Source organism: Sycon ciliatum, chromosome 4, assembly GCF_964019385.1.
Source record: "Sycon ciliatum chromosome 4, ocSycCili1.1, whole genome shotgun sequence".
NCBI classification, from domain to species: domain Eukaryota; kingdom Metazoa; phylum Porifera; class Calcarea; order Leucosolenida; family Sycettidae; genus Sycon; species Sycon ciliatum.
In genome coordinates this window covers 16,890,665-16,918,233 of record NC_088646.1, presented here as the reverse complement: position 1 = coordinate 16,918,233, position 27,569 = coordinate 16,890,665, and the positions used below count along the sequence as shown (strand labels likewise).

General features: G+C 47.4%; 1 protein-coding gene across 1 annotated transcript in view; it reads left to right on the top strand.

The window, feature by feature from the left end:
- Window positions 1-5,224: 5,224 nt before the first annotated feature.
- The window catches only part of LOC135814726 (nuclear pore membrane glycoprotein 210-like), a 35,496-nt gene continuing 13,151 nt past the window's right edge, over window positions 5,225-27,569 (top strand). Inside the window, exons 1-26 of the mRNA XM_065327895.1 lie at window positions 5,225-5,579; window positions 7,654-7,700; window positions 8,244-8,345; window positions 8,566-8,697; window positions 10,065-10,161; window positions 10,591-10,654; window positions 11,047-11,133; window positions 12,111-12,240; window positions 12,749-12,877; window positions 13,252-13,320; window positions 13,661-13,764; window positions 15,086-15,220; window positions 16,005-16,154; window positions 16,594-16,746; window positions 17,485-17,590; window positions 17,859-17,960; window positions 18,311-18,456; window positions 18,770-18,887; window positions 20,137-20,181; window positions 20,616-20,665; window positions 22,009-22,082; window positions 22,421-22,517; window positions 24,942-25,104; window positions 25,738-25,856; window positions 26,082-26,186; window positions 26,458-26,577. Coding sequence (XP_065183967.1) covers window positions 5,395-5,579; window positions 7,654-7,700; window positions 8,244-8,345; window positions 8,566-8,697; window positions 10,065-10,161; window positions 10,591-10,654; window positions 11,047-11,133; window positions 12,111-12,240; window positions 12,749-12,877; window positions 13,252-13,320; window positions 13,661-13,764; window positions 15,086-15,220; window positions 16,005-16,154; window positions 16,594-16,746; window positions 17,485-17,590; window positions 17,859-17,960; window positions 18,311-18,456; window positions 18,770-18,887; window positions 20,137-20,181; window positions 20,616-20,665; window positions 22,009-22,082; window positions 22,421-22,517; window positions 24,942-25,104; window positions 25,738-25,856; window positions 26,082-26,186; window positions 26,458-26,577 — 2,829 coding nt within the window. The 5' untranslated portion in view covers window positions 5,225-5,394. The remainder of the gene's footprint in view (window positions 5,580-7,653; window positions 7,701-8,243; window positions 8,346-8,565; window positions 8,698-10,064; window positions 10,162-10,590; window positions 10,655-11,046; window positions 11,134-12,110; window positions 12,241-12,748; window positions 12,878-13,251; window positions 13,321-13,660; window positions 13,765-15,085; window positions 15,221-16,004; window positions 16,155-16,593; window positions 16,747-17,484; window positions 17,591-17,858; window positions 17,961-18,310; window positions 18,457-18,769; window positions 18,888-20,136; window positions 20,182-20,615; window positions 20,666-22,008; window positions 22,083-22,420; window positions 22,518-24,941; window positions 25,105-25,737; window positions 25,857-26,081; window positions 26,187-26,457; window positions 26,578-27,569) is intronic.

Genomic DNA, 27,569 nt, shown 5'->3' with positions numbered 1-27,569 from the left:
CAGTCAGGTATAGGCATGGTGTAGTTAGATCAGATGTCCTGCCATGGGTCACCGAGTCGGAGTGAGGGAATGGGCATAAAATATACCATGATACCCCTTTTGGTAGATTTCTCGGCACAATTATTGTACTGGTATTAGCAGATGGTCAGGCCAGGTGGCACTGTAAAACATGTAAATCTAACGGTTTTAACGAGTTACATTTCTTCGTTATAATAAGTTCTGTTGAGGCTGTAATGCCTCATATCAAGAGTAGATGTTTATCCTCATATCTAGAGTAGATGTTTATCTACTGGCTCAGGCTTGCTCATAATATGTGTCAGGTGCCGATTTGCCCGAAGACTGCAAGTTCGTTAACGTATCTTCTTGTTAACCTATGATTTTCGCACAATCGTTAAATTTGCGACTCGTTATAATAACTTGTCTTACAGTACATGGTAATGCGAGCATGCCTGCTTTAATTAAATACTTTTAAAAATGTACCGCTGCTTTAATATCAGTAGCTAGTACTATAATTATAAGTCTACAATGTACAGTCGACTCCGAGGCTGATCTAACGAACACTATTGTGCAGGAGAATTAGCCGAAGTTACAAGTGTAGTTTTAATTAACGAAAAGGGTTCGTTACAAACAGGGAGTAGTACAATATGTATAGTACTACTCCCTGGTCACAAAGGGTCAATTATATTCTTTTGTATGGGTTCAAACAAGAGTATAAATAATAATACTCTTGAGTCTTCATGGTCTTGGTTCAAACATGAACAAAAATTAATGTCATAGGCCATGGTTCGCAAAAAACCTCTTCGACATGTACCGACAGGGCCTGTAAGGGGGGGGGGGGGGGGGGGTGGAAGGCGATTTTGTTGTTGTTGTGTTTATTTTAATTCGCAAACAAAAGTTCCAAACGGACAGATATATCTGCCCAATGAAAAGGTGGCGAATGCAGATAGAAAGCAGTTCACTTTCTGGCACTTGCCTTAGCACACGAAATGATTCGCTATGCGAGTTCGTTATCATGGTTATGACTGACAGCAAGAGTTATATCAAGAGTAGATAAACAAGAGTGTGCAACTCCGGATCTCTCCTGCACAATCTGCAGATACCCCCGCCCACGGCGGAATTTTTTGTTGACGTCACCTTTTTTCAGAGAAACGCGGACTTTGCCGCGCAGAGCAGTGTGAGAGCACGTGCTGGGCACAGACCTTGTAGTGTAAAGCCCGGCCAAGTGCACGAGGGAAACCTCTCCAAAAGGCTCGCAGCGCGTGCGTCGTCGAAAAGATTACGTCAACAAAAAATTCCGCCGTGGGCCAACCAATCCGCGAGTTGCACACTCTTGTTTATCTACTCTTGGTTATATCCATATAAAAATCGCTCTGTGAGCGGTTCTGAAAAACCTTTACTGGTACTGCCCCGTCGTAAAAATAAGAAATTAGAACTGGAGCATTGTCCCCCAAATGCGAACAGATCCACCTAAATCGCGAATGACGGGACCCGAACGCACCAGTAGCACGAGGTCGGGAGGGCACAGGATCACATCAATTATCATAGGGTAACACCACCACTACTATAGTGCAGTGCATTGCACATTGTATCAGTGGCAGTGTATTGCTAGTACACGTACAATTATCGACGACCATGGCCTATGGTCTGGACCAACGTCCCCATCTGCATCCACAGCTAGGAACCTCGTGCTACTGGTGCGTTCGGGTCCCGTCATTCGCGATTTAGGTGGATCTGTTCGCATTTGGGGGACAATGCTCCAGTTCTAATTTCTTATTTTTACGACGGGGCAGTACCAGTAAAGGTTTTTCAGAACCGCTCACAGAGCGATTTTTATATGGATAATTTCAGTTCTTTTTCCGTTCCCTCCCCACCCCAACCCCGAAGGTGAACATGATGAGCACGCGCGCGATGTACTGTATGTAGCCATGAGACTGCAATAACACGCTGATACATACCAGCCCTCCCCACCTCGCTACCCCGCACACAGATGCACAAACACGCGGGTGCACACGGCACACGCATGTGGCCACGCACACATACGCACATGCACACGACACAAACAGGAAATTCTTCATGTATAATGCCATACAAAGCAGTGGCCACCGTACTTCAGGAAGTCAGATGTGAAACAAAATAATTCAACTACAGTCAACTTCGATAATAACGACTGCGGATATAATGACAATTCGCGAACAACGACAGAATTTCCATGCCCAGAGCAAAGTCCCATCCAACTGTAATACAATCATATAATGGGACTTCGGGTATAACGACACTTCGCGAATAAGGACACTTTTCTGATGCCCGGCCGAGTATCGTTATACGTGAAGTTGACTGTAAAATGTGTAAACAAGCTGACGGCCAAAGCACAACATAGCAAACATGACATTTGCTCAAGGATTGCAGTTTGCAGACCACGCCATGGAAGCAGCGAATACAGAATGTAATATCATACAAAGTGACAAGCAAGGAAGTGGCCACCATACACCAGAACCTTGCAGAAAGTCACATATCCAACAGATAGAGAAGTGAACAGCAATCTGGTACAGCCCACACCAGACAAAGCTGACCTGATACTCGTCCCAGGATCGTAAGTGGCAGATCCTTTTCAATGCATAACATGCAGGTGTACGTTACACGCATGGACAAAATCTGACCGTGTCGCCAGCACACAATGTCATCACAAGTATACCCCACAACTTACACACATGCACAGTAGAAGCACAATGAAAGCAATGGAAAAGTACGATGTGGTTGCTGAAGCATCTTCACACTTCAAATTCAGACTTCAATGTGGTCGTCACAGGATGATATACCTGCAAGATACAAGTGATGCAGAAAGAAAGCCGAAGGTCGTGAGGTAGGCTATGAGACACCACAAACGGGTCACCTACATGTATGTTCAGGGCTAGTGCACTCACACGCAGAATTATCATATTCGAGCATTTCCCAAACTGAGAAGTGCAATGAAATCCACTTGCATGCAGAGGAGCAATTTTGCAGTGTGATGCGTAATTCGACACGATCTGCGATGCTGCGTGCGATGCAAACTCGCGCAAAATATCATTCACGGAATGACTGCAAGAGGTCAGTGATGCAACAACGCCCTGCTGACATGTGTCTCAAAGCTCAATAAGAATGCGTTTGTCACCATGGCACTCGCATAGCCGGTACAACTGGTACAAATGTGCAAGCAATTCATGAATCTTTCGTCTCGCCTCCTCAGATAACCACTGCAAGGCTGCGACGACAACCTTCGGCCTGACAAGGTGCTTCCAGGCAATCTTCGCACTGGTTGGTACACAGTTCACTATGATGTTTGTATTGTCAGCACACAAGTCATGCATGAGACGCGGGTTGCCGTCAATTGGCAATGGAAGGTGGAGTATTTTGTTCTTGGCACCATACTCGCTTTGAATGCGGTCGACTGCCATGCTTTGTGTCTAGCTTGTAACATGTCTGGAAGGGTTCCACTTTTTGAATGAGTAATTTTTCGAATGAGTTTAGTCGCGACAAGCACTGGGGTACAGGGTCAAGGTGCAAGTCATTGAGAACGCAAGATGGCGGCATGCTGTCTTTCTTCACGTACAGTTTGCAAACCCTGGAAATGAACATGGCGTCTGTAGCGTGCGACTGTACACCATTAACTATTGGCAAGATATACACACACACCTTAAACGTAACGAACTACAAGAATAGAGTGAGTACAATGCGCTGTCGACCTGATAACGTGTTGGAAGATAACAGGTCTACCGTCCCACCTAACCGTACCCTTCATCATTCCTCATTCACCATCGCGCGATACCATGGCACACCCTGGCAACATATCAAAAGAGATGCCTTACCATCGTCTAGAGGGGACGTCTTCGCAGCAATGTTTTTCGTCCTGCGCATTCAGTCCGCCGACGCGACAGAGTTTACGGGGCCGTTCCAGTTGAAGAAGACATTCGATTCATCGGGCCAGTGCAGCAACAGGGCCGTGGGCACACAGGGGCAGAGGAAAGACATTGTGAGTGGACAAGAAATATGCAGTGGCAAGTGCCATGAATGTCAAGTTCTCATTTCTGAGCTATTACTTACAGTCCTGCCGTTGCTCGCTCGTCCTGATTCCTCCTCTTTCGTCTGCGTCCACTTCTGCCGTTCTCCTCCCCGTCACGGCGTCAGGTCAGTGCATTCTCATTAATTTCTCAATGGCACTTTTCGGGATGGGGGTACCGGAAGGAGTTCGCACGATGCCTCCAAAGGCCTAGAGCGGACGTCTTTGCAGCAATATTTTTCGTCGGCGGACGGGACAGCGTTTACGGGGCCGTTCCAGTTGCAGAAGACATTCATCAATGGCACTTTGCGGTACGGGGGTACCGGAAGGAGTTCGCACAATGTTTCCAAAGGCCTAGAACGGACGTCTCTGCAGCAATATTTTTCGTTCTGCACATTCAGCCCGCGGACGCGACAGCGTTTACGGGGTCGTTCCACATTCATCGATCATCAATGGCACTTTGCGGTACGGGGGTGCCGGAAGGAGTTCCCACGATGTCTCCAAAGGCCTAGAGCGGACGTCTTTGCAGCAATTCTTTTTGCCCCGCGCATTCAGTCCGCCTACGCGACAGCGTTTACGGGGCATTCCAGGTTGAGAAGACATTCATTAATGGCACTTTGCGGTACGGGGTACGGAAAGGGGCCTCCTCGTTCGACTTCGTCGACTTCTGCAGTTCTCCTTCCCATCATATCAGGGGTACCGAAAGGGGCCTCCTCGTTCGTCTTCGTCGACTTCTGCAGTGCTCAACTATTTCGCGTACGCGACATCGACGTTTACCGAGTGGCATTGGTACAAAGCAGACCGCTGACGGGGTCAAGTGTCAAAAAAGTATCAACAACGTGTCGGCTACGTGTCGACCACGTGTATAGCGGTACACTCAGCGGTACACTAATTCTCGTGCCATTCTCGTGTCACAAAACTGGAACATCGAGTACCAGTATGGAAAGGCTTCAGACAGGAAGCCTTTCCAATCTGGTTATGGACTCTTGCTGACAGTCTGAGACTGTGGTGTACCGGAGCTAGCAGCTGCTGCATGCTCACGTGCGGTGCTGCATCCCGCCAGCCGCGCCGCCACACTCGTTCGCGCGCTATGTGCGTGGGCGCGCTAAATCAAGCTGGGCCAGCTGACCGCGAATTTTTCAAAAATGCATGGTGGAGAAAAAGGAAAAAATTATTATGATTTGATTTGTTCTGTTCTGTAGACAAATTCATTGAGTCATTTGACAATTTCCACTGAGAATGTTCTGACCGGAAGACGTTTTGGAATTTCATAGGAAATTTCTAACGTCCACCCTGCTATCCTCTTGGACTAATTCCGTTTGGAACCTCCAGGGCCAGTAAGCCTGGGTAGGAGCAATATGCGCAGCCAACTATGGATTCTGGTCACATCAGCGTTCTATGTATTTACCTCATCAGTCTCTGGCGATAGTGGCAGCAGCAGTCCGTACAGGCTGAATGTGCCCCGGTTATTACTTCCTTACACACCAAAAGCCGCCCACCATGTAACATACACCCTAGAAGCTCACTCTGGCTGCTACGCTTGGTAAGACTTATGGTGTTGAAATAGAGAGTGTGGGACCTGTAACAAAATTCAAGTAGTACCTCCTTCAAACTGATGATTTAGTTGCGGAGACATACTAATTAAAGCCATATCTGCTCCAGGTTCCGCAAGGGATAGTGTACTAGTTTAGTAATTCTACTATGGGTTACTACAGGGTTATACCAAGAGTAGATAAACGAGAGTGTGCAACTCCTCACCTCTTCTGCACTATCTGCAGATACCCGGCCCACGGCGGAAGTTTATTTTGACGTCACCTTTTCAGAAATCACGCGCATTTTGCCGCAGAGCAGTTTGGGAGCACGCGCTGGTCACTGACCTTGTAATGTAAAGCCCGGCCAAGTGCACGAGGCAAAAACTTCCCAAAAGACTCGCAGCGCGTGCGTCGTAGAAAAGATTACGCCAACAAAAATTTCCGCCATAGGCCAACCCATCCGCGAGTTGCACGCTCTTGTTTATCTACTCTTGGTTATGCCCAGACCATCTCAAGCTTTCAGCCGTGTGTTGAATTTTTGTCGGCTCAGTTAAGCAAAGCAAGACACACCCATGAACTTGTTGGAAATCAGCCGTGTTTGCACCATGCATGTGTTAATTAGTAGATGTTATTGGTGGATATATCTGGGTTATAACCTTTCTTCAGTGTAATCAACGGCCATTGCATATCGATAAGCCCACACCTGTCGTGTGCAAGCATATGGTTCAGTTGTATAGCATGCAGAATTTATCCGTTCCCTGTATAGAATTGGCAATGAACATTTTTCACTTGCTGGATAACTTACGATTGGAAGCGGGTTTTGTTTTTATTTGTGTTTCCCCTAAGTCCATGCTAAAGCATTTCCAAGTTCAACTCAAGTAAGGCATACTGTAGAGGCAGACAATTTCGTCGGTCAATAATTTCGTCCAACTCCAAAGAAAGGGAGTTCGTCCGGTTGAAAATTTCGTCCATGGATCACAAGAGTGTATTGAAAAACTGGACAAATCGACATTAGTCCGGCATTTAATTTAGTCCAAAAGATCCGTGGACGAAAAAGACGAAATTAAATACCAGACGAATATTTCTGCTTGTACAGTATATTCAGGCATGGGCTTCATCGTTATTCCAAGAATGCCATGCATGTACAGTCGTCCCTCTCTAATCCGGCACTTTATAATCCAGCACCCTCGATAAACCAGCACAATTTTCAGTAGCCAAAATGTCCTCTTCATGCACATTGCAGCAGTAAATCAGATTTGTTAATCCAGCACCCTCCCTAATCCAGCAGATTTTCGTGGCACAAATGGTGCCGGATTATAGAGGGACCACTGTATATGCCCTACACTTGTACATGCACAAGATGGCCTGCCACATTGCTGCTGCTGCACACACACACACACACACACACACACACACACACACGTACGCACACACACACACACACACACACACACACACACACATACACACACACACACACACACACACGTATGCACACACACACACACACACACACACACACACACGCACACACACGCACGCACGCACATATGCACGTAAGTAAATAGACTTGCTGCAGTCCGATGATGTGGCATGAGCAGTGTAGCGCAGCCATGCACCTGCTGCTGTAGATGCTGTAGATGCACACCACGAGCACACCACGAGCACACCACGAGCACACCACGAGCACACCACGAGCACACCACGAGCACACCACGAGCACAGCTGGTCAGATTCATGCAGCTGTTGTCGATGGCACCACAGGAAACCATTCAAGACTACACAGTGTTAATTTGTAGTGAACCTCCTTGATTGTGTTGGCAATTATTGCATGACTTGATTGTGTACATGATTACTGTAAGAAAGCAAACTTCCACCATGTAGGCAAATTTGTCCTTACGGGAATATGGCGCCATTTGTAGGAGACAGTAGCTTGGTAGGGTTTGTTTCAGCGACGAAGCAGGTCCATCTTCAACGGTCACCAAACCTGTGTGGACTGTCGAGTTCATAGATCATGGTCTGCACTTGTACCAGCAAGCATTTGTGTAAGTGTGTGTATAATTGTTGTGTTCTGATTTTCCGTAGGACATCCGCACATCCCGATGTTGCTTCCGTCACACCCATCGCCGATGGTGAGTCCTGTGCAGTACTAGTACCACCCGTTCCTGTATCACTCTTGTGTGTGTGTGTGCGTGTGCGCGCGTGTGTGTGTGTGTGTGCGCGTGTGCGTGCTCCCGCTTGTGTGTGTGTGTGTGTGTGTGTGTGTGTGTGTATGTGTGACTCTCCCCTCTCCCAAGGCGAGACCCAGTTTCTGATGCTGAGCAAGTATAAGCACACGCTTGTGTGTGTGTGTGTGTGTGTGTGTGTGTGTGTGTGTGTGTGTGTGTGTGTGTGTGTGTGTGTGTGTGTGTGTGCATTTGCATGCGTGGTATTGGAGCAATGCGGATTTTAGTCTTGGTGGTGATCAGCACACCAGTGGATGTGTATTTACTATTACCTTGATATGTACGTGAACAGTATTGATTCAAATGTCAAAATGAATGCACAATTGTCAAAATGATAAGTATGTTTTCATATTGATAGTTGATTATGGTACCGGTAGTGTGCGTGGAACCTGCCAGTGTCCTGGTCTAAGTACAATCATGTAACATTCCTTCTTCCCTTTTTCACTCTAGATGGATCATCAAAACAGGGCAGCTGTTCTTCAAAAGCCATTGTGCGTTCTGAGTCCCTCTCAGCAGGCTTTCGCACTACGACCATCATTGCCAGAGAGATAGGTACTGCAGGTGCTGTGTGTGTGTGTGTGTGTGTGTGTGTGTGTGCTTGTACGCATGTGTGCATATGCACAACGTGTACTTGCCGTATGGTAAAACTTCGCTGCCAAGCTTCATTGTTGCTGAGTTATTTTCCCAGCGTATGCAGTACGAGTATGCAGGTTTGCTTGATGCTTATTCAACTCTTAACATCCTTTCTTGTTTCTACTGCTCTTGGCTACAGAGCTTGGTCTGGAACTTCGATGTGTTGTGGACGTGGCAAGCATCTCCAAAATCTCCATCAGCACTGTTCGTCGTGAGGTGTACGTTGATGAAGCCCCAGTAAAGATGGGTGTCCGCGCGTGGGATGAGAAAGGTACATGTCACACGTCACATGTCGTAGTTACTTCAGTTGCGCTTGCTGAAATCCGACCCAGACTCCAGAGTGCATATTTGGCGCTCTCAACATGCGCGGCCCCTTGACGCCCTGGTAGTGGTACGAATGCGGCTGGACGTACACATGTACAAATAGTCAAATACAATGATGTGTAATCGGAGCAGGTCCAGGGTGCCAGTTCTGCACGTTGTGTTGGATTTCAGTGAGCGCATCTATAGTAGTTTCTAGTGTGCAGGCAAGGACACGGTGCCAGCCAGCTGGTGATCTACCGTGTGTACGGTATAGCAGCAAAAAATTCATGGTTCACGTGAGACTCAGCTGGAGGCCGAGTTTAGTTTTTCGCATCCTCAGGAACGCCACCACCCTCTAGGATCAAGGCAGGAACACCACCACCCTCTAGGATCAAGGTAGGAACGCCACCACCCTCTAGGATCAAGGCACAGATGCAGCTCCTAAAGCGGTGGGAGGTGACTAGATCAGACCCAGCACAGAGCAAGCAAACAGCAAGGCACTAGCTAGGTATTCAGTGTGGATGCTCATGCTAAAGGTGTCACCTATTGTAGATTTGTTCGCATTATCACCATGCTGCTACCTACCATTACCTACCTACTATTATGAAGTTGTATGACTTGGTGGTGTTTGTATGAGATTATGTGCCCTGCTTCTCACGTTTTAGCATCCCCACCTCGGCTTCAGTAGAGATGTTTTGCAGGGCAAGACTTCACATTGATTTTCGTCTTTGGGCATGTGAAAATTATTGCGAATGTTCGCGCGAAGTTTTTTTTGGTTTTGCATGATTTTAGTTCCAAGGAAGCTCGAGATGCACGAAACTTCCTGGAAAGGTTCGGTGCGCGCTTCGTTCAATTTTCGCGTTCCAAGTTGTGAACGTTCGCGCGAAGTTTCTTTTTTCATGACGTCAAACGAAAGTTCGCGCGAACGTTCGCTCTACAAAACCTCTGTACTTTCATCTCCTTCTTCCCTCTTATAGTTGATCCCGGCATCATAGAGCCTTCTTTTAGGCTGCGTTTGTGTCTCTAAGAGAAATCTGCATTATTTCGTTGGGAACTGGAATCTCTTGTCTACCTTTAGGCCGGCGAGGCGGCTGCTTGTTGCGAGTACCAGTGTACATGTGCATGCAGTCATGGGCAGCGTTGTGGTCACATGCAGTCCTGTCGAGCAGAGTAGTGATGTGGTATTGAGCGCTGTCAGCACACTGGGTGCATCCTGCAGTGATCCTATATAATAAATTAATAATTGTTTGCTGGTGATTTCGTCCCAAGCTTGAATACAAGATCTTTGTCAAAATGTCGAGCTGCATTCTTCTTTCTTCTGTGTATTTTTGTTAGGTAACGTGTTCAGTCGCCTGACTGGTTTCATCTTTGAGTGGACATTGTCGAAGGCTGACAAATCAGAGGGTGCTTCTGACCCCCAGGCCATTGCAAGGTAGGTGACTTTCGCCCACTGTAACGTTAGTTTGGCAGCGTGAGCCGCTGCCCACTGGCATTCCTAGTACATGTACCTTGATATTAGTAGTTATTTAAAATGTCAACAGCAACTTCTGTCCGTGTTGACCTTTCCACCACTGTTCACTTTTCACACTACATGTACATAGTACTGTATGCAGAGTGTTGGCTGGACACAATCCATGTGCTGGTGTTGTATGGGGTAGGTGATGGTATCCAGCACTGATAGCTGTTCTGGCATTAGTGTGTACATGTACTTTGCTGAGCACTTTCGTCGCGCATGGTGCATAATGGGGCAGTATTGCCAGATGCTTTCTGTTTGTCAATTTTATTTCCGTGTTGTCTGATTCTCTTGGTTGGGAAATCTTCCGTCTTATCTCTCTGTATGTTCACTGTGCGCTGTGTGCAGCTTCGAAACATTTGATGAGTCCCAGTACGAGGGTGAGGACCTGATCGTTGAGCTTGAAAGAAAGGTACGTCTGCACTCTCAGGTTTCGCTCTGGACTTGTTTTTCTTTCCTGTGGTGAGAGGGGTGTTTCTCGGAGTGAGAAATCCTCTTACAGCGTTGTTAATTTGAGAAGAACTGTTAATCTGCACCGTGGAGTAGCAGAGTGTCGGTATTTTGCTACTCCCTGATCTGCTTGTGACTGAAAGGGAAGATGGCCCCATCCCATCCACCGCACTGAAATGATATGCACACACGGTGGTAAGGAAGCATGCCGTCTGCTGCTTCTTACGGTAGTAAGCTATGCCCTTCTTTATTGGGCGGATGGAGAAGGTGTTGTTTGAGTGGAAATTTATTGGTAGCACGTCATACGATACAGCTTTACATTGTTTTGCCTCGTATATCCCATCACACTTTCAGGGCCTGCGTGGAGATGAAGTACTGCTCGAAGGCCTTAGCGTGGGTATCGTGCGTGTGAATGCTCGGCTGGTGAACAGCGCATGGAAGGTACGTGCATATCCGGTTTTCAGTAATTGCCATGACATATGCACCTGATACTAAATCATGCCACAAACTGGTGTATATCTGATCACTGGCCCGCTGTAGTCCAAAACGAAACAGACATGTAGTTATTGAACGAGAGGGGGGAGGGGGTGGAGGGGAGGGTTAGTACATACCGGTAGTCATAGAGAACGAACTTTTGGTCGCCGTTGTTTGGCGGATGTGTGTTCAAGAGCTACTCCTCTGGAAACTCTAGTCACACCCCCAACATGCAGCACGTGTTAGAGAATCGATATACATGTAGATAGACACCTGCATCTGCGCTGGTAGATTCTTCATACTTGGCAAACTATTGTACTGTACTGTCGGTCGAGAAGAACTGTGGGGTCAGCCTCCGAGCCTAGACCGTTCTTATTGTCATGTACGGTACAGTCTACTCCGTTCTTCGGTGCTCCGTTCTTCGGTGCTCCGTTCTTCGGTGCTCCGTTCTTCGGTGCTCCGTTCTTCGGTGCTCCGTTCTTCGGTGCTCCGTTCTTCGGTGCTCCGTTCTTCGGTGCTCCGTTCTTCGGTGCTCCGTTCTTCGGTGCTCCGTTCTTCGGTGCTCCGTTCTTCGGTGCTCCGTTCTTCGGTGCTCCGTTCTTCGGTGCTCCGTTCTTCGGTGCTCCGTTCTTCGGTGCTCCGTTCTTCGGCGCTCCGTTCTTCGGCGCCCGACAGTACTGTAGTGTGTCTTTTTGAAAACGGTTTGATGCGATGAGATTGGAAGTTTTTATTGTGGTATCAACAATTCAACGTTTCAAATCTTTGTGACTTTATTTTCACTCTTCTTGATGTTGTTTACTTCTTTTTGGTCGGTTGTGCTGGAAGTGTATTGCATCCTTCTAAGTGAAACGTCTGTGCTGCTGCTGCTGCTGCATCGGACGTAACTGTACTGCATCAGACGTAACTGTACTGGATGTACCCATGTGTGCTTGTTTCATGCTCAGCGTGTCTCGGCCGCTGAAAGTGACCTGTTGGTCGTGGAGAATCTTCAGTTGTTGCCTTCTTTGGCTTACATCATGCCGGGAGCCCATGTTCACTACTCGGTGGTGAAAGTCACAGCCACCGGCGAGTTTGGTAGGTGCTCCTCTTGTTCTGTGTCAGTGCATGTATCTATCTATCTATCCTCTCAACCCATTATCCATGGTCATAGCAAGGGACTTGAAGAAGTGACACGTTTTGCTCTTGCAGGAGATGTCTGTTTCCACAGTTCTTCTAGCCGTTCCTTATGGCGATAGTGCGGGTAGAACGTTCAGTGAAGCAGACGTGCACAGAGTGGATTACGCAGTCGGTGTTTTCTTTTGTGTGTTCTGAGGAGCTTAGGTTTGTGTGTCTGTGCCAGCAGTCCATCAATGTCTGCCACGTTGCAGCACATTGATGGATCTGCGGTTCCTAGCTTATCTTATCATGTTGTCGTTCTTCATGGCGTCTCCCATTATTGTCTGTGCGTGCATCGCATTTTGCAGCTCAATCAGAAACCAATGGCATCTGAATACAGTTCTGCTCATGGCATGGACTACCGGTATTTAAATACTTCGAATCGTTTCTCTTGCTCTGTTCTCTATGTGTGTGTGCGTGTATGCAGACATCAAGATGCCGTGTGAGCAGTACGAGTTGACGCTGCTGAACAAGACGGTGGGGAAGCTTGACCTGTCCCAGAGCCTGGTCACTGGTCTGCAGTTGGGCTCTTCCAAGCTTCAGCTGTCCATCCAAAGTATCCTCCCTCTGTCATGAGCGCGTACAGGATTTCGTGTTCGTTCTCTGTTTTCTGTTGTCATGAGTGCGTACAGGATTTCGTGTTCGTTCTCTGTTTTCTGTTGTCATGCAATGAGAGTGTGGTGCCAAGGGCTCATGATCAAAGGCTGTGTGATGAAATATTGGCCAGGATTGGAACTGTAAAGCACAATCAGCTGGCTTGTGCCGAGAAATAAAATCCACGAGAAGCTTGCAGATTGGATAGTGGTATGGAAATGATCATGGACATGTTATCATCAGTAGCTGTGCGAGGGACCAACACTATATGGCCCAACATGTGTTTAGTGTATTGAGTTTGCTTGGAGTTTCCTTAACTCTGCTGTCTTCCACTAGACATGCCATCACTCTCTGAGCGCTACCACAAGGCTGCTGACTTGCACGTTGTTCTACCTGCTTATCTACGTGAGTTGGACATGTAGCATCATTGGAAGAGTTGTGTGTGTGTGTGTGTGTGTGTGTGTGGAGATACAAGCATGAACAACGCAAATTGGACTGTTGTGGAGCGCCTTCATCTCGTCATTTACATCCATCATGATACTGACGCGTGTTCCCGTCAGAATGTGTTTTCCTTGTGTTCATGGGTGATGTTTGACTTGTGCCTGGTTGGTTGTTCACTTGTGCCTGGTTGGTTGTTCACTTGTGCCTGGCTGGTTGTTCACTTGTGCCTGGCTGGTTGTTCACTTGTGCCTGGTTGGTTGTTCACTTGTGCCTGGTTGGTTGTTCACTTGTCTGTGCATTGTAGAAATCAACATCCACACCGGGTCCTGGGTGTTGGAAGTGGGCCGCCTCTACATCATCACTGTCACTCTGTTTGACAGCGGGGACAACCAGCTGCTCATCACTGATGTAAGTAGGGGTAGTGTGTGTACACCTGTAGACTGTACACGGTGACTGCTTAGTACTTACCAAGATGCTGTGGAGGCACTAGTGGTTCGACATTGGATATGGGAATCACCTCCAGTCAGCCATGCAAACCTATTGTACATGGTATGCGTGCAAACAATTCTTGTTGAGGACTGTGCTTGTTTGTGTTTAGTTTGATTCTCGAGCAATGGTATTGGCAGTGCAATGCTGATTATTGGTGTTTTTGAGTGCCTGTTGGGGGAGGGAGGGAGCTTTTGTGGTACTTCTGACCCTGGTGGGCGCCACCGTATGTTGCTCCGATAAGCAAAACAAACATGTCCCAAATATTGTTCTAAACCTAGATGGAAATGTAATTCGTATAGTCAATAGAAGATTGATGAGCTCACAAGTGAAGGCAGCACTACAGTAGTGATGTAGTCAGTGGCGTACTTGTTTGGCTATGGTGGCAAGGAGTTCCTGAAATTTGGGCAGCGTCTCATTAAAGACGCGGTGCTCTTCGGCAATGGGCTTTGTCTGAAAAATTGGCTCCGTATGACCCCAGTTCCTGAAGCCTGTAGTGGTCAATGACAGCATTGTGCATCTGTGAGCTCTACTAGTTGACAATTCTGGAGTGGCAGTGAGCCTGTTGGCGTTCCACTTGGGACTCTAGCAAACGGATCCGGGCGGCCGCGTCTTGGATGCTGTTGGTCTCCGACAGCCCAGGACATGCCGCCTCTGCACTTGCAGCACAGCGGGTTCTTTTGAAGGCAGGCACAGCTCTGTGTTCATCTAGCACAGACTAGAGCTGGATCACCAGGAACACCACGCATGTTCGGCTGACCTGCACCGTATCTCGAGTGCACGGAGCATGCTCTGGCTACTGTGGGCCATGAGGTCGAGCAGACAGCAGTTTCATTGCTGCTGCTTACCTTTTCATTTTGAGATTTTGCAGGCTGCACACGCGTATTATTATTTTGTATATCCCGCACAACCGAAAAAGGATGAACTCAGGCATCAGATGTGAACATCACAGAAACTACTCTGCGTGCTGCGTGCTGCGTTTGCGACGGTACTGACTGCTCGCACTGCTCCACGTGCTTGCTCTGCTCTCAGATCGTCCCAGGCGAACACACCCTAGGTGTACACGGTTGCCTGCGTTAAAACCGGGGTTAGAAGTCACCCTTGTATATTAATTTTGATTTGTGTATCAAACTGTGGATGTCCCTTCATTCACCCAGCCTTGTGCTGGCTAGGTTGGTGACAACGTTACAGATAGGGTAATTGTCTGTGGGGGTTTTCTCTGCTTTGCCTTGTTATTGTGCAGAACATGCGCCTGTCCACTCAGCTCTCGTCCTACTTTGACGACATTCTCTTTGCATCGGCCAACGGGTCGTATTTCCATGCACGTGCAGTGCGCGCAGGAGTCACCACCATCAAGTCCAACTTGACCGGCGTCGAGGTAACTGTCACCAACCGTCAACCGTATATCTTGACTAGATTGCTTGGAGCAATTGGTTGGTATATTGACGTTGTAGATAAAGTGGAATTTGAGTGTGATGTGTCAGCAAGAGCCACGCATCTTTGCTGTTTGAGTGCATTTCTGTAACGCAAGTTCTTTATGCAGGTTAAATGGCAGGAATAGCGTATGCCCGATGCTCTATACACACAGTACTGTGTGCACGTATCCGATACTACAGTTGTAGACAACAGTACAGTGTGTGTTATATACAGGTACAGTACTGACTGGTCTTTATGCGGGTGTTTCACTATTGCACATGTATGCATAGTTACAATACTCCTGAATGTCCTGATTGGGCAGTCGTACAGCCTGGACATGCACATGTAGCAACGCGTTACAGGTTTAGAAGGCACGGCCATTGCGTTTGCGCAGTCAAACTGCAGCCTGGTTGTTCATGGCCATCTGTCTGGCCTGGTGCTGTTCAATCTTCATATGTTGCACCAATTTGTACATGCCACCCTTACTGCGTGTGCCAGTGCTCATTTTGGAAACTGCTGTAGAATTTCCATCCCTTTCTACTACTAGTTTCTAGTGACGGTACATGAACCATGAGTGCATCTAGCCTAGTGTGTGTTTAGAGGAGACCTGTAAGTTGTACAAAGTAAGACTCTGGAGCCCAAGAGGCAAGAGAATCGTGTGCAGAACAAAGTAGAGTATTTGTTGATGTGCGTTTGTTTTGTCACATTTTTGTGTATTTCTCATGTCATCACACGTTTTTCCCCAGAATAAGCTAACTGGCGAGTTTGTTCCGCTGGCCACACCAGTGCATCGTAGCCAGCCTGTCGACATCTTCAATCGCATTGACCTGCAGCCTGATGTCCTGGCCTTCCCCTGGCACCCAGAGCAACCGTTCCAGTACAATTATCCAATGAAGGTATGTGCAAGGAGTAATGATTATTTCTGCCGCACAACACCGGTGCTTGCTAGGCATGAAATCAAGTGACTGTATGTGTGTTGTGTTGGTGTTACGTCACTCAGGCGCTTGCGGATAATAGTGACTGTATGTGTGTTGTGTTGGTGTTACGTCACTCAGGTGCTTGCGGATAATAGTGACTGTATGTGTGTTGTGTTGGTGTTACGTCACTCAGGTGCTTGCGGATAATAGTGACTGTATGTGTGTTGTGTTGGTGTTACGTCACTCAGGTGCTTGCGGATATTCGATAAACCATAGCATGTAGTAACTGTTACTAGTTAGTGTGTTAGTGTGTTAGTATGTTAGTATGTTAGTGTGTTAGTATGTGTATTTCATACTAATACTGCAGAATACACCTACCTCAAGGGTCATGTGGTGATTATTCTTCCTTTTTTGTTAGGTTGTCGGTGGTAGTGGCCAGTTTCGTTGGGGCTGCCAAGAGACAGCAGTTGCCAGGATTGATGGCCACGGTGTATTGACGTCCATTGGAGCAGGTATCGCCAGGCCCAAAGTCACTGACGCAAAGAACAGCTTGCATTTCGATGTGTCCACCGTAAGTCTATAGGACCACCCTGGTCTACTGGACTACTGGCCCTGGCCAAGTCTCCCTGAGTGAGTGAGTGTGCGTGTGTGTGTGTGCGTGTGTGTGTGTGTGTGCATGTGTGTGTGTGTGTGTGTGTGTGTGTGTGTGTGTGTGTGTGTGTGTGTGAGGCTGGTTGGTAAAATAACTCCAATTTCACTTCAAGGTACCAGTGCATCTAGTGTCTGCTTTTATCAAAGCAGCGTGCTGTCTATACTGGTTACCCCAGCAAGTGTAGGGTGTGCATAGGTAACTGTCTTGGCCGTCCTATTCCGATGTACTTCGTGTGGTGTAGACCAGGTGTGCATTGGGGGGTCGATTCACATGGCTTCGCCAGTTGTGTGGATTAGACAGTTATCTGGCGCTTGTCTTGATCTGTTTCAATCAGAATCAGATCCGCTATCGTTGCTATAAAGAGAAAATCTGTGGGTGCACATCCAGTGCATTTGCAGATTTGCGTGCTTCTCTTGCAACGGGCGTATACATGGTACATGGTGTGTGTGTGTGTGTGTGTGTGTGTGTGTGTGTGCGTGCGCGTGCACGTGTTCTATATTTTATGTATGTGTTTGAGCATGTACATGTATGTTTACATAATGATCACACAAACTCGAATTGGTGGCGATGGCTCCCTGGGGGGTATTTCCGTTAGTACTATTGGGCAGTGTAATGACTCGTATGTTCTCTTTGCCGTGAACTTCTGTTCTCTCTCAGGCCTATGTTGTTCATCCTGTCGACATGAAGTTTGTGCCATCGCCGGTCGAAGCTCAAGTGGGCAATGTCCTTGACTTGCCATTGTCTGTGTTTGGCAAGACCATAGGTAAGCTGCTAGCACGTATGTACATGATTGTAGTCGTGTACATGCTATCCATAATTGCTGTCATCATGTCTTATGCAATGGTTCAGTGGGAGTAAAAGTCGCTGCTGATGCTGTCGCTACTGCTGTGGGCTTACTTGGAGTCACTGTGCGGTTTTGTGCTGTGCTTGTCCTTTTGTTTGTTGTTGTTTTGGAATCCCTGGATGAAACGATTGGACTGCTTACTGTGCCCGTGTGCATGTTCATGTCCATCTTGTATTTGTGTACACAGGTGACGGCGACTTGATTCCCTTTGTGCGCTGTCATCGTCTTCCTCTTCAGTGGTCCTTCACTGAGGATGGTGTTTTTGCTATTGATGAGACCTACGAGACCGGTTAGTCAGCTGTGTGGTGTGCTCGCGTCGTCGTTTCTGCATTCCCCTGGCATGCTTTGTCTTGCCGGTATCGGTCTCGATTGTCCTTAGCTGTGCGCACGTGTTGTAACAGTGCTTGATGACCTATCTCGCCATGCTGTGAAATGTACAATAATCCCACGCTGAAGGACTGCGGTAGAATTCAGCTTGAAATGCCAGCTATGGATGGTGTGCTGTAAGCTTTTTTCAAGGCACGTACATGCGTACGTGCAGTCTCAGTGACTCTTTTGTTCATCCATCGTTGTCATCACTGCTATCATTCATCATTGTTATGTGTTGCCACTGTTGCCTTCGTCACTTTGGGTTTTCAGATTTCAGCACTCTTCCATCCAAGGCGTGTGTGGCGCTTCGCATCCGTGCGCTGAGGGTTGGATTCACAGAGCTGCGTGCTACGTATGACGTGGAGGGAATTTCCCTCTCTGCCAAGGTGGTTGTGGCCGGCTATAATCCGCTGAAGGTATGTGGAATCCGGGACTGCTTTCTCTTGTTCTCCTTTGTCTTATGCTATACATCCATCCATCTATCCATCCATCTATCCTTGCTTACAGTATCTCTCCGTGTGTCTCCTCTCCTCTCCGCTCCGTGCTGGTATAATGTTAGTGGACAGTCTGTGTATGACTTGGGTGCAGGTTTTCATCTTGTATTTTCTTCCGTCCTGCTACAGTGCATCAGTGCATGTACAGCGAGCACGTTTGGAAGGTCCCTTGAGCGGTCGGCTTAGCCAGGTTTTGCTGTTCTTTTATTTTCTTCTCATCTTGTGTATGGTGCAGCTTGTCAGCCCAGAAGATGATGCGCTGGTTGCACTGGGGTCATCATGGAACTATGCCTTCCAGGGTGGTCCTCTGCCTTGGATCTTGGAGCCATCTAAATTCTTCCAGGATGGCCAAGGTAGGCAAGAACAGGTTTTTGAGTACTGGCCTTCTATTTATCCAACCCTAACAGAAGACGCACACTGATATAGGTCCGTCCTGGGAAACACTTGCGATAAAGCAGATATTCAAATTGACCATATTCAATTTGGTGCGATGCTACGCTACTTCTACAGTACTGCTCAATGAAATCCAGTCGCGTGAGTCCAGTTTGCGCTTTGCATCATTTCGCAGCCCAGTGTTTGCAGGTCTACAAGGGCTGTGCAACGCCCGGCGCACACTTGAGTGATGTGACTGGATTTCACTGAACAGCTCTGTATTTCTTCTTCTAGATACCGGTGTATGTTAGCAATATAGTCCATCGGCCAGTTCTCAGAAAGGGCCTCTTTCGGAGAGGGACTGAACTGAAGCTCCAAGTAAACGCTGCTTTGCACACTACCTCATGAGACCTCATAGAAGACGAATCCGTTTGTTGGACGTGTACCTATACACACACAATGATTCCCATGTCGACAGGCAAATCGGCGATCCGCTGTTGCGTACGGGACACGGCAAACTATCCACAAGATAAAAGTGTTATGTGCTGCATTATTGCTGTGTGGAAGCTGCATCATGTTGTGCTAGTAATTACAATAGCAGGGTTCTAGCCAAAGGAGGGTAGGGGGGGGGGGGGGGGGCTACTCTGATCGAGGGTCCCCTCAGACTCCCCTGTGAAAATGTGCCCCCCCCCCCACACTCATTTTGTCAATTTTTGTGTTTTCTTAGACCATTCAAGGAAAATGAAGTCGATAGTCACTAACATAGGGGTAGGGTTTATAAAGGCACACTTGTCGGGGGTTCGCCCCCATACGTTGCATTTTGCATGCCTATACAGTTTTGGAAAATGGAAAAAATGGATTACGGGGTAGCTGTTTCCTTTGCCCTCGCCCCCTAGTATTTTGACCTAGCTAGAACCCTGAATATGTGGCATAGCGCGCATTATTTGGGTGCTCATATGCGAAAAACCAAAGGGGGGGGGGGGGTATGTGCTTTTGCTGCTGGGTATAGTCGCATTTACTTGGAAGCTCAGTGCATCGCCACTTTCGATTTTTGGATTTGGCCGATGGACTAATACAGCAATACAGCTGTACATGTCTTTGAGCTGTTGCTAGAAAATTATTCTGAGGAAGCTGTCATTGAGTTTGCTCTTTTGTTGCTGCTGCTGCTGCTGCTGCTGCTGCTGCTGCTGCTGTTGGTGTTGGTGTTGTTGGTGCTGTTGTTGTCACCAGGGTCCAAGACAGAAGGTGTAGCTGTTTTCTCTGCAGGCAAAGATGGTGAGGCTTCTCTTGGTGCAGCAAGTGTGTGTGTGTGTGTGTGTCTGTGTCTGTGTCTGTGTGTGTGTGTCTGTGTCTGTGTGTTGGATACCAGGCTAAAACTAGTGGCGGTCAATTCATCAGCCTTGCAAGCTGTTGTTGAATGGTGTAATCCCAGCACAAGTTGCTATGTCTAACATAGCTGTTCGCTATCATCGCTTCCGCGATGGGCAGGTCTGAGGTGTGTGTGTGTGTGTGTGTGTTAAGCTAAATTCATTCGGTGTACTATTAGCTTGAGAAATATCATGTCGGTACTATTAGCTTGAGAAATATCATGTCGGTTTTATCCCTATTTGCTGGATTCCATGAATTCTTGATGCAATGCCAGGATGCAGTGTTTCTTTTGTCTTGAAATAGCATTGCTGTTCCATTCCTGTGTTTGTTGCTGTGTGCAGATACTGACAATCATTTGCTACGTATTGTGTGCAGAGAGCTGGGTCAGCATGTAAGTACAATCAGACAGTGCTGGTGGTGTTAGTGGACATTTAATTTCCGTAGCTATGCAGAATACGTTACTTCAGTAACGTCTGGCGCTAGCCAGGGTCCACACAGCTTTAATTTGGTATTTGTGTCTTTGTTTGTGTGTTTGTGTCACGCCTGGCGCCATCCCGTATCTGTCCCGTACCGTACCGTACCAGCAAACACAGCTGGCCACATACAGCTGGCCGCAATATTCAAATAGGGCTTTCAAACGCAAGATCATAACGTGAAGCAACTTGGAAGAATGAGTATGAATGCGAAGTGTATGGGGGAATGCATGTAGGGCGATAGTGCGGGTTCGAATCCCAGGTTATGCCTTAAAAAAAAATAGGAGAATTGAAAAATTTATAACACCCTTATGCTTTTTTTGCCTAGGTCATCAAGGCGGTAGACGGTGTCGTATTATCCTCGACGGTACCTGTCCCGTACCGTACCATCAAAGACGGCTGGCCACAATGCATATTCAAATAGGGCTTTCAAATGCAAGATCATAACGTGAAGCAACTTGGAAGAATTAGTATGTATGCGAAGTGTATCGGGGGATGCATGCAGGGCGATAGTGCGGGTTCGAATCCCAGGTTATGTCTTTTTAAAAAAAGTAGAAATTTATAAGAATTTATAACAGCCCTATGCTTTTTTTGTCTAGGTCATCAAGGCAAAAAAAGCATAGCGTAGGGCCCTGAGCTCCCAAGCTCTCTTGTATAGCGTAACTTGTAGTTCCTTGGTCCTTTTCTTTACTATATACAGTCGTCCCTCTCTAATCCGGCACCTTTTGCTACGGCATTTTCTGCTGGATTAACGAGGGTGCTGGATTAAGAAATCCTGCCCTCTGACCCGGCCCTACCCAATTGCATGCATGTATCATATGTACGTCAAAACGCAGGGTTTTTCCGTGTCGACCCAAGTATTTGGTGCACGGCTTTATATTCTCAATTGTTCTCCGGGAATATACACAGTGATAAAGTAAAACAGAGAACATGTTCACATGTACTCTTGCACACACACCTGAAAATCGGCAGGACACTACTCCCGCGATTTACGACTGCCGGATTATGAAATCAAACTACGTGCAGTTTGAGCGATTCGTTTCAAAAAGTCACTGCCGGAGGCGGAATTCAAGTGCCGGATTAAGATGTAGGAATTGAACGAAAAAATTCGGTTTCGTCAGAAAGTGCGCCGGTTGGCAAGGGTTCCGGATAAACAAGTGCCGGATTAGAGAGGGACGACTGTATTAATCATTGGCTCTCCATCCGAGTCTCTCCTTGCATTCTGCCTTTGTTCTGTTTTCAATCCTCCTGTGTTTTGCAGACATTCAGTGTTCGTGTTGGCAACACTATTTCTCAAACTAACCTCTATCCAGCCAACGCCAGCACAAGTGCAAGGTAGGAACTAGTTGCATAGGTTATACTGTATTTGTACTTTTAGCAGCCGGGTTTGGATCTTTTGATGCTAGGTTAGCACTTATATGCTGAGTTTTACATACCATGTCAAGTATCCCATTGCCTCCGAAACCTGTATTCTACTCGCCCGGCACCATGTGTGTGTGTGTGTGTGTGTGTGTGTGTGTGTGTGTGTGTGTGTGTGTGTGTATCATCGCTTCCGCGATGGGCATGTCTGAGGTCTGAGGTGTGTGTGTGTGTGTGTGCGTGTGTGTGTGTGTGTGTGTGCGTGTGCGTGTGCGCTCGTGTGTGTACTTGCCTGGATGATTGTGATTATGTAGGGTTACTTGTGGTACACCGTCGTCATTGGAGCTGTCTCCAGATCTTCCCGATGAATACACAAGGTCGTGTCCATGGTTCAGGGAGAAGGCAACACATGTAAGCAGTGCACTTGATGCTAGTTGATGCTGAGCGTTCAAACTGCACCATAGTGCCTTTGCTGGGATGTTAGAAGATGCCGATTGACTTTTGTAATGCATCTTTATTGTTCTTGTGTTGCTGCTGCTTCTGCTGCTGCTGCTGCAAGCCATTACATGTAGTGTTGTTGTGGTCTGGCTATGTCTGGTTATGCGATACTTGTGTTGTTAGTTGCTTAGAGGCACACACTGATGTTGCTACCTATGAAGTAGTGTTTTGCTGTGTGTAGCTCTTCCTGTGCTGTATCTTTCCACTTGAGTGTGTTATTGACCCTGGGATGGTTGAAGTGGTGATGCGCCATGCACACTGTCAGTCTTGGCACTCGTCTTTGTGCTCCACCCGTTTAGCACACCACAGAACAGCATGGACTAGCATAGCCAGTGGCTGGCAATGGCGAAGCTACTGCTTTCCAACTCTCTTACGTCCGTTGGAAAGCGTAACTTTCCCCAATGCATTGTACCTAGTATGGGTTAGAACTTAGATCTCATGACACACACACACACGCACACACACACACACACACACACACACACACACACACACACACACACACACATACACACACACACACACACACACACACACACACACACACACACACACACACACACACACACCATTGGACCATTGGACGCCCATCGCCAGAGGCGATGATAGCGATGCTACAGCAGAAGCCATAGCAACTTGTGCTTGGATTGCACCATTCAACAGCTTGCAAAGCTGAAGAATTGACCGCCACTATTCAGCCTGGTCTACACCACACAGCTATGAAGTGGCTTTTTCTGGCCAGTGAATCCCTACTTTTTGGTCTTTTTATTTTTTATTTTTTTCCCGCACACACATCACACCACATACTCCGGCATGCACTGGCTGTTGGTAACCACCCAGGAGAATGAAAGAAAAGTCAGGAAGAGTCTGAGAAAGAGAAGAAAGATGTGTGTGACCATAATCGTCGGGAATCGAACCCGCAACCTATCGATTGGAAATCGCTGCACATACCACTGCACCATATGGGAACACACACACACACACACACACACACACACACACACACACACACACACACACACACACACACACACACACACACACACACACACACACACACACACACACACACACACACACACACACACACACACACACACACACACACACACACACACACACACACACACACACACACACACACACACACACACACACACACACACACACACACACACACACACACTGTGCACATACACTATGCACACACTATGCACACACACTATGCACACACACTATGCACACACACTGTGCACACACACTATGCACACACACTATGCACACACACTATGCACACACTATGCACACACACTATGCACACACACTATGCACACACACTATGCACACACACTATGCACACACACTATGCACACACTATGCACACACACTATGCACACACACTATGCACACACACTATGCACACACACTATGCACACACACTATGCACACACACTGTGCACACACACTATGCACACACACTATGCACACACACTGTGCACACACACTATGCACACACACTATGCACACACACTGTGCACACACACTATGCACACACACTATGCACACACACTGTGCACACACACTGTGCACACACACTATGCACACACTATGCACACACACTATGCACACACACTATGCACACACACTATGCACACACACTATGCACACACACTATGCACACACACTGTGCACACACACTGTGCACACACACTGTGCACACACACTATGCACACACACTATGCACACACACTATGCACACACACTATGCACACACACTGTGCACATACACTATGCACACACACTATGCACACACACTGTGCACACACACTATGCACACACACTATGCACACACACTATGCACACACACTATGCACACACACTATGCACACACACTATGCACACACACTGTGCACACACACTGTGCACACACACTGTGCACACACACTGTGCACACACACTATGCACACACACTATGCACACACACTATGCACACACACTATGCACACACACTATGCACACACACTATGCACACACACTGTGCACACACACTATGCACACACACTATGCACACACACTATGCACACACACTATGCACACACACTGTGCACACACACTATGCACACACACTGTGCACACACACTATGCACACACACTATGCACATACACTGTGCACACACACTATGCACACACACTATGCACACACACTATGCACACACACTATGCACACACACTATGCACACACACTATGCACACACACTATGCACATACACTGTGCACACACACTATGCACCCACACAAATACATTGCTTTTTTCTCCTACTTGCTCTACGCTTTCAGCTACCAGTTCTTTACGACACCCGTCTCGGTCTGTTGGGCCATGCCTACGACCAGCTTGGACATCGCTTTTCCAACTTCTCCTCGCTGAAGCTGAGCTGGGACACTGACAGCTCTTCTGTAGCTATGTATGTTGGCAGTGCAGACCATTCAGCTGGATATGTGGGTAAGTGGGTGACATGCCGTGACGCCATCAGGCCGGCAGAACCTACCTAAGTCATGTTAGTAGTGAGGAACAAAGGCCTTCTACTTTGGCGGGGCTAGGGGAACCAAGGAAGAGCAATGCTCAAAGCAGGGTGGCCAGTTCCATGACTTCCTCAATGTTACACCGGGTCTCACCATAGGAACACAGCTGTCCGTCTTGCTTCGAGCCAAAGAACAAAATACGTTTAGCATACAACTGATATTGGTCTTGCCTGCGGATGCCAAGAAAGAAGAAGTCCACCTGCGTTTCCAACGATCTGACAAAGAGAGATGTTGTTCATTCTGCGCTACCGGAACAACGATGCCACTACTCCACTACATCTAGTTGTATGTCGATGTCACCTCGTGGATATATCAGCAGAAACGTTCTCAGCAGCATCCAAGTGCATAATTATTCACTTGGTTGAGTTTGCTACCTGGTTTGATGATTGCTATGACTGAAAGGTCCTGTGTAATGGCTGCTTTGTTGCAGTCAACGGAGCAATAATTTCTTTTTGTGCATGCATGGACATGTGTGTATACGTATGTGTGTGTGTCTGCCTGTCTGTCTGTATGTGTGTCTGTCTGTGCACATATGGACAAACGTGTTGTGCAGTGTCTCACTCCAGTGCCTTTGTGGAAAGTGAGCACACTCACGGCATGCACGCTCAGCTCACACTGGTCAGTGCACAGTACAGCAGTCAGGTGCTGCAGGCCGAGCGTGTTTCAGCCCAGGTATGTTGGAGAGAATCGGCCATGCATTGGTGTACTTTTCACATAGCAGTGCGACATGCACTGGTGCATTGATTTTGTTCACATTCACATAGTAGTAGCGTACAGTAGCACATTGCTTGGTCCGCCGTACACCCTGTATACTAGTAATGTGTCCGTTTGCACCGTGCTACCTATCTATCCATCCTCTGCGTTCCTGCATTGTGTTGTGCATGTGTTTAACTGCAGGCTCCTTTCCCACGTGCCCTGCAAAGCACCCTGAAGTTGCGTTTGTCAGGTAGACCCTACCTTGATCCAGCCAGCATCACCGTCTTCAACCATCCAGACAATAAGGTAAATAGCATACTGACTTGTAGCCACCAACTTGCTATGTCCTTTCTATAGGCTTTGCATTGCCGCTTCTCTGCTTTACTGTCGTCGCTGATGCTGGTTGTACTGCCAATTTCAATTTGTCCACAGAGTGACGCTACAGTAGATCATTTGTACTGCCTTTTGTCACGCATAGTACTATTGCCTGCTAACACTATTGATGTGTTACTCTGTGTGTGTTACTGGTTGTACACTCAGTTCCTGTGTACTTTGTACCGTATGTTGGTGTATGCAGATGCCTATCAATATAGAGAAGGGCTCTGGTTTCTTCTCAGTCCGAGATGATCTGGTGGGTGATGTTTTGCCGGCCAGATTGACCTACACATCCAAGGCAGCGGCATCCCATCAAGTTGATGTGAGTTATGCCAGTACACCATGCAAATGCATGTACTGTTGTCAGTTATGCCAGTACACCATGCAAATACATGTACTGTTGTCAGTTATGCCAGTACACCGTGCAAATGCATGTACTGTTGTCAGTTATGCCAGTACACCGTGCAAATGCATGTACTGTTGTCAGTTATGCCAGTACACCATGCAAATGCATGTACTGTTGTCAGTTATGCCAGTACACCATGCAAATGCATGTACTGTTGTCAGTTATGCCAGTACACCATGCAAATGCATGTACTGTTGTCAGTTATGCCAGTACACCGTGCAAATGCATGTACTGTTGTCAGTTATGCCAGTACACCATGCAAATACATGTACTGTTGTCAGTTATGCCAGTACACCATGCAAATGCATGTACTGTTGTCAGTTATGCCAGTACACCATGCAAATGCATGTACTGTTGTCAGTTATGCAAGTACACCGTGCAAATGCATGTACTGTTGTCAGTTATGCCAGTACACCGTGCAAATGCATGTACTGTTGTCAGTTATGCCAGTACACCATGCAAATGCATGTACTGTTGTCAGTTATGCCAGTACACCATGCAAATGCATGTACTGTTGTCAGTTATGCCAGTACACCATGCAAATGCATGCACTGTTGTCAGTTATGCCAGTACACCATGCAAATGCATGTACTGTTGTCAGTTATGCAAGTACACCGTGCAAATGCATGTACTGTTGTCAGTTATGCCAGTACACCATGCAAATGCATGTACTGTTGTCAGTTATGCCAGTACACCATGCAAATGCATGTATTGTTGTGGACGTTGAAATCCGTTGAGAAGCCAAGCAACCTCGGGGTGCTGGCCTTGCAGCCGTGAGCACTGCTGGGTGGGTGTGCACGCACTTGCGTGTGTGTGCAGCTTGTAGCATCTGTGGCTGCTGCTGTAATCCCGAATGTCTCCTAGGAAGCCATTCACAGTGTTTCTCTTGATCTGGTTTGTTGGTGTGC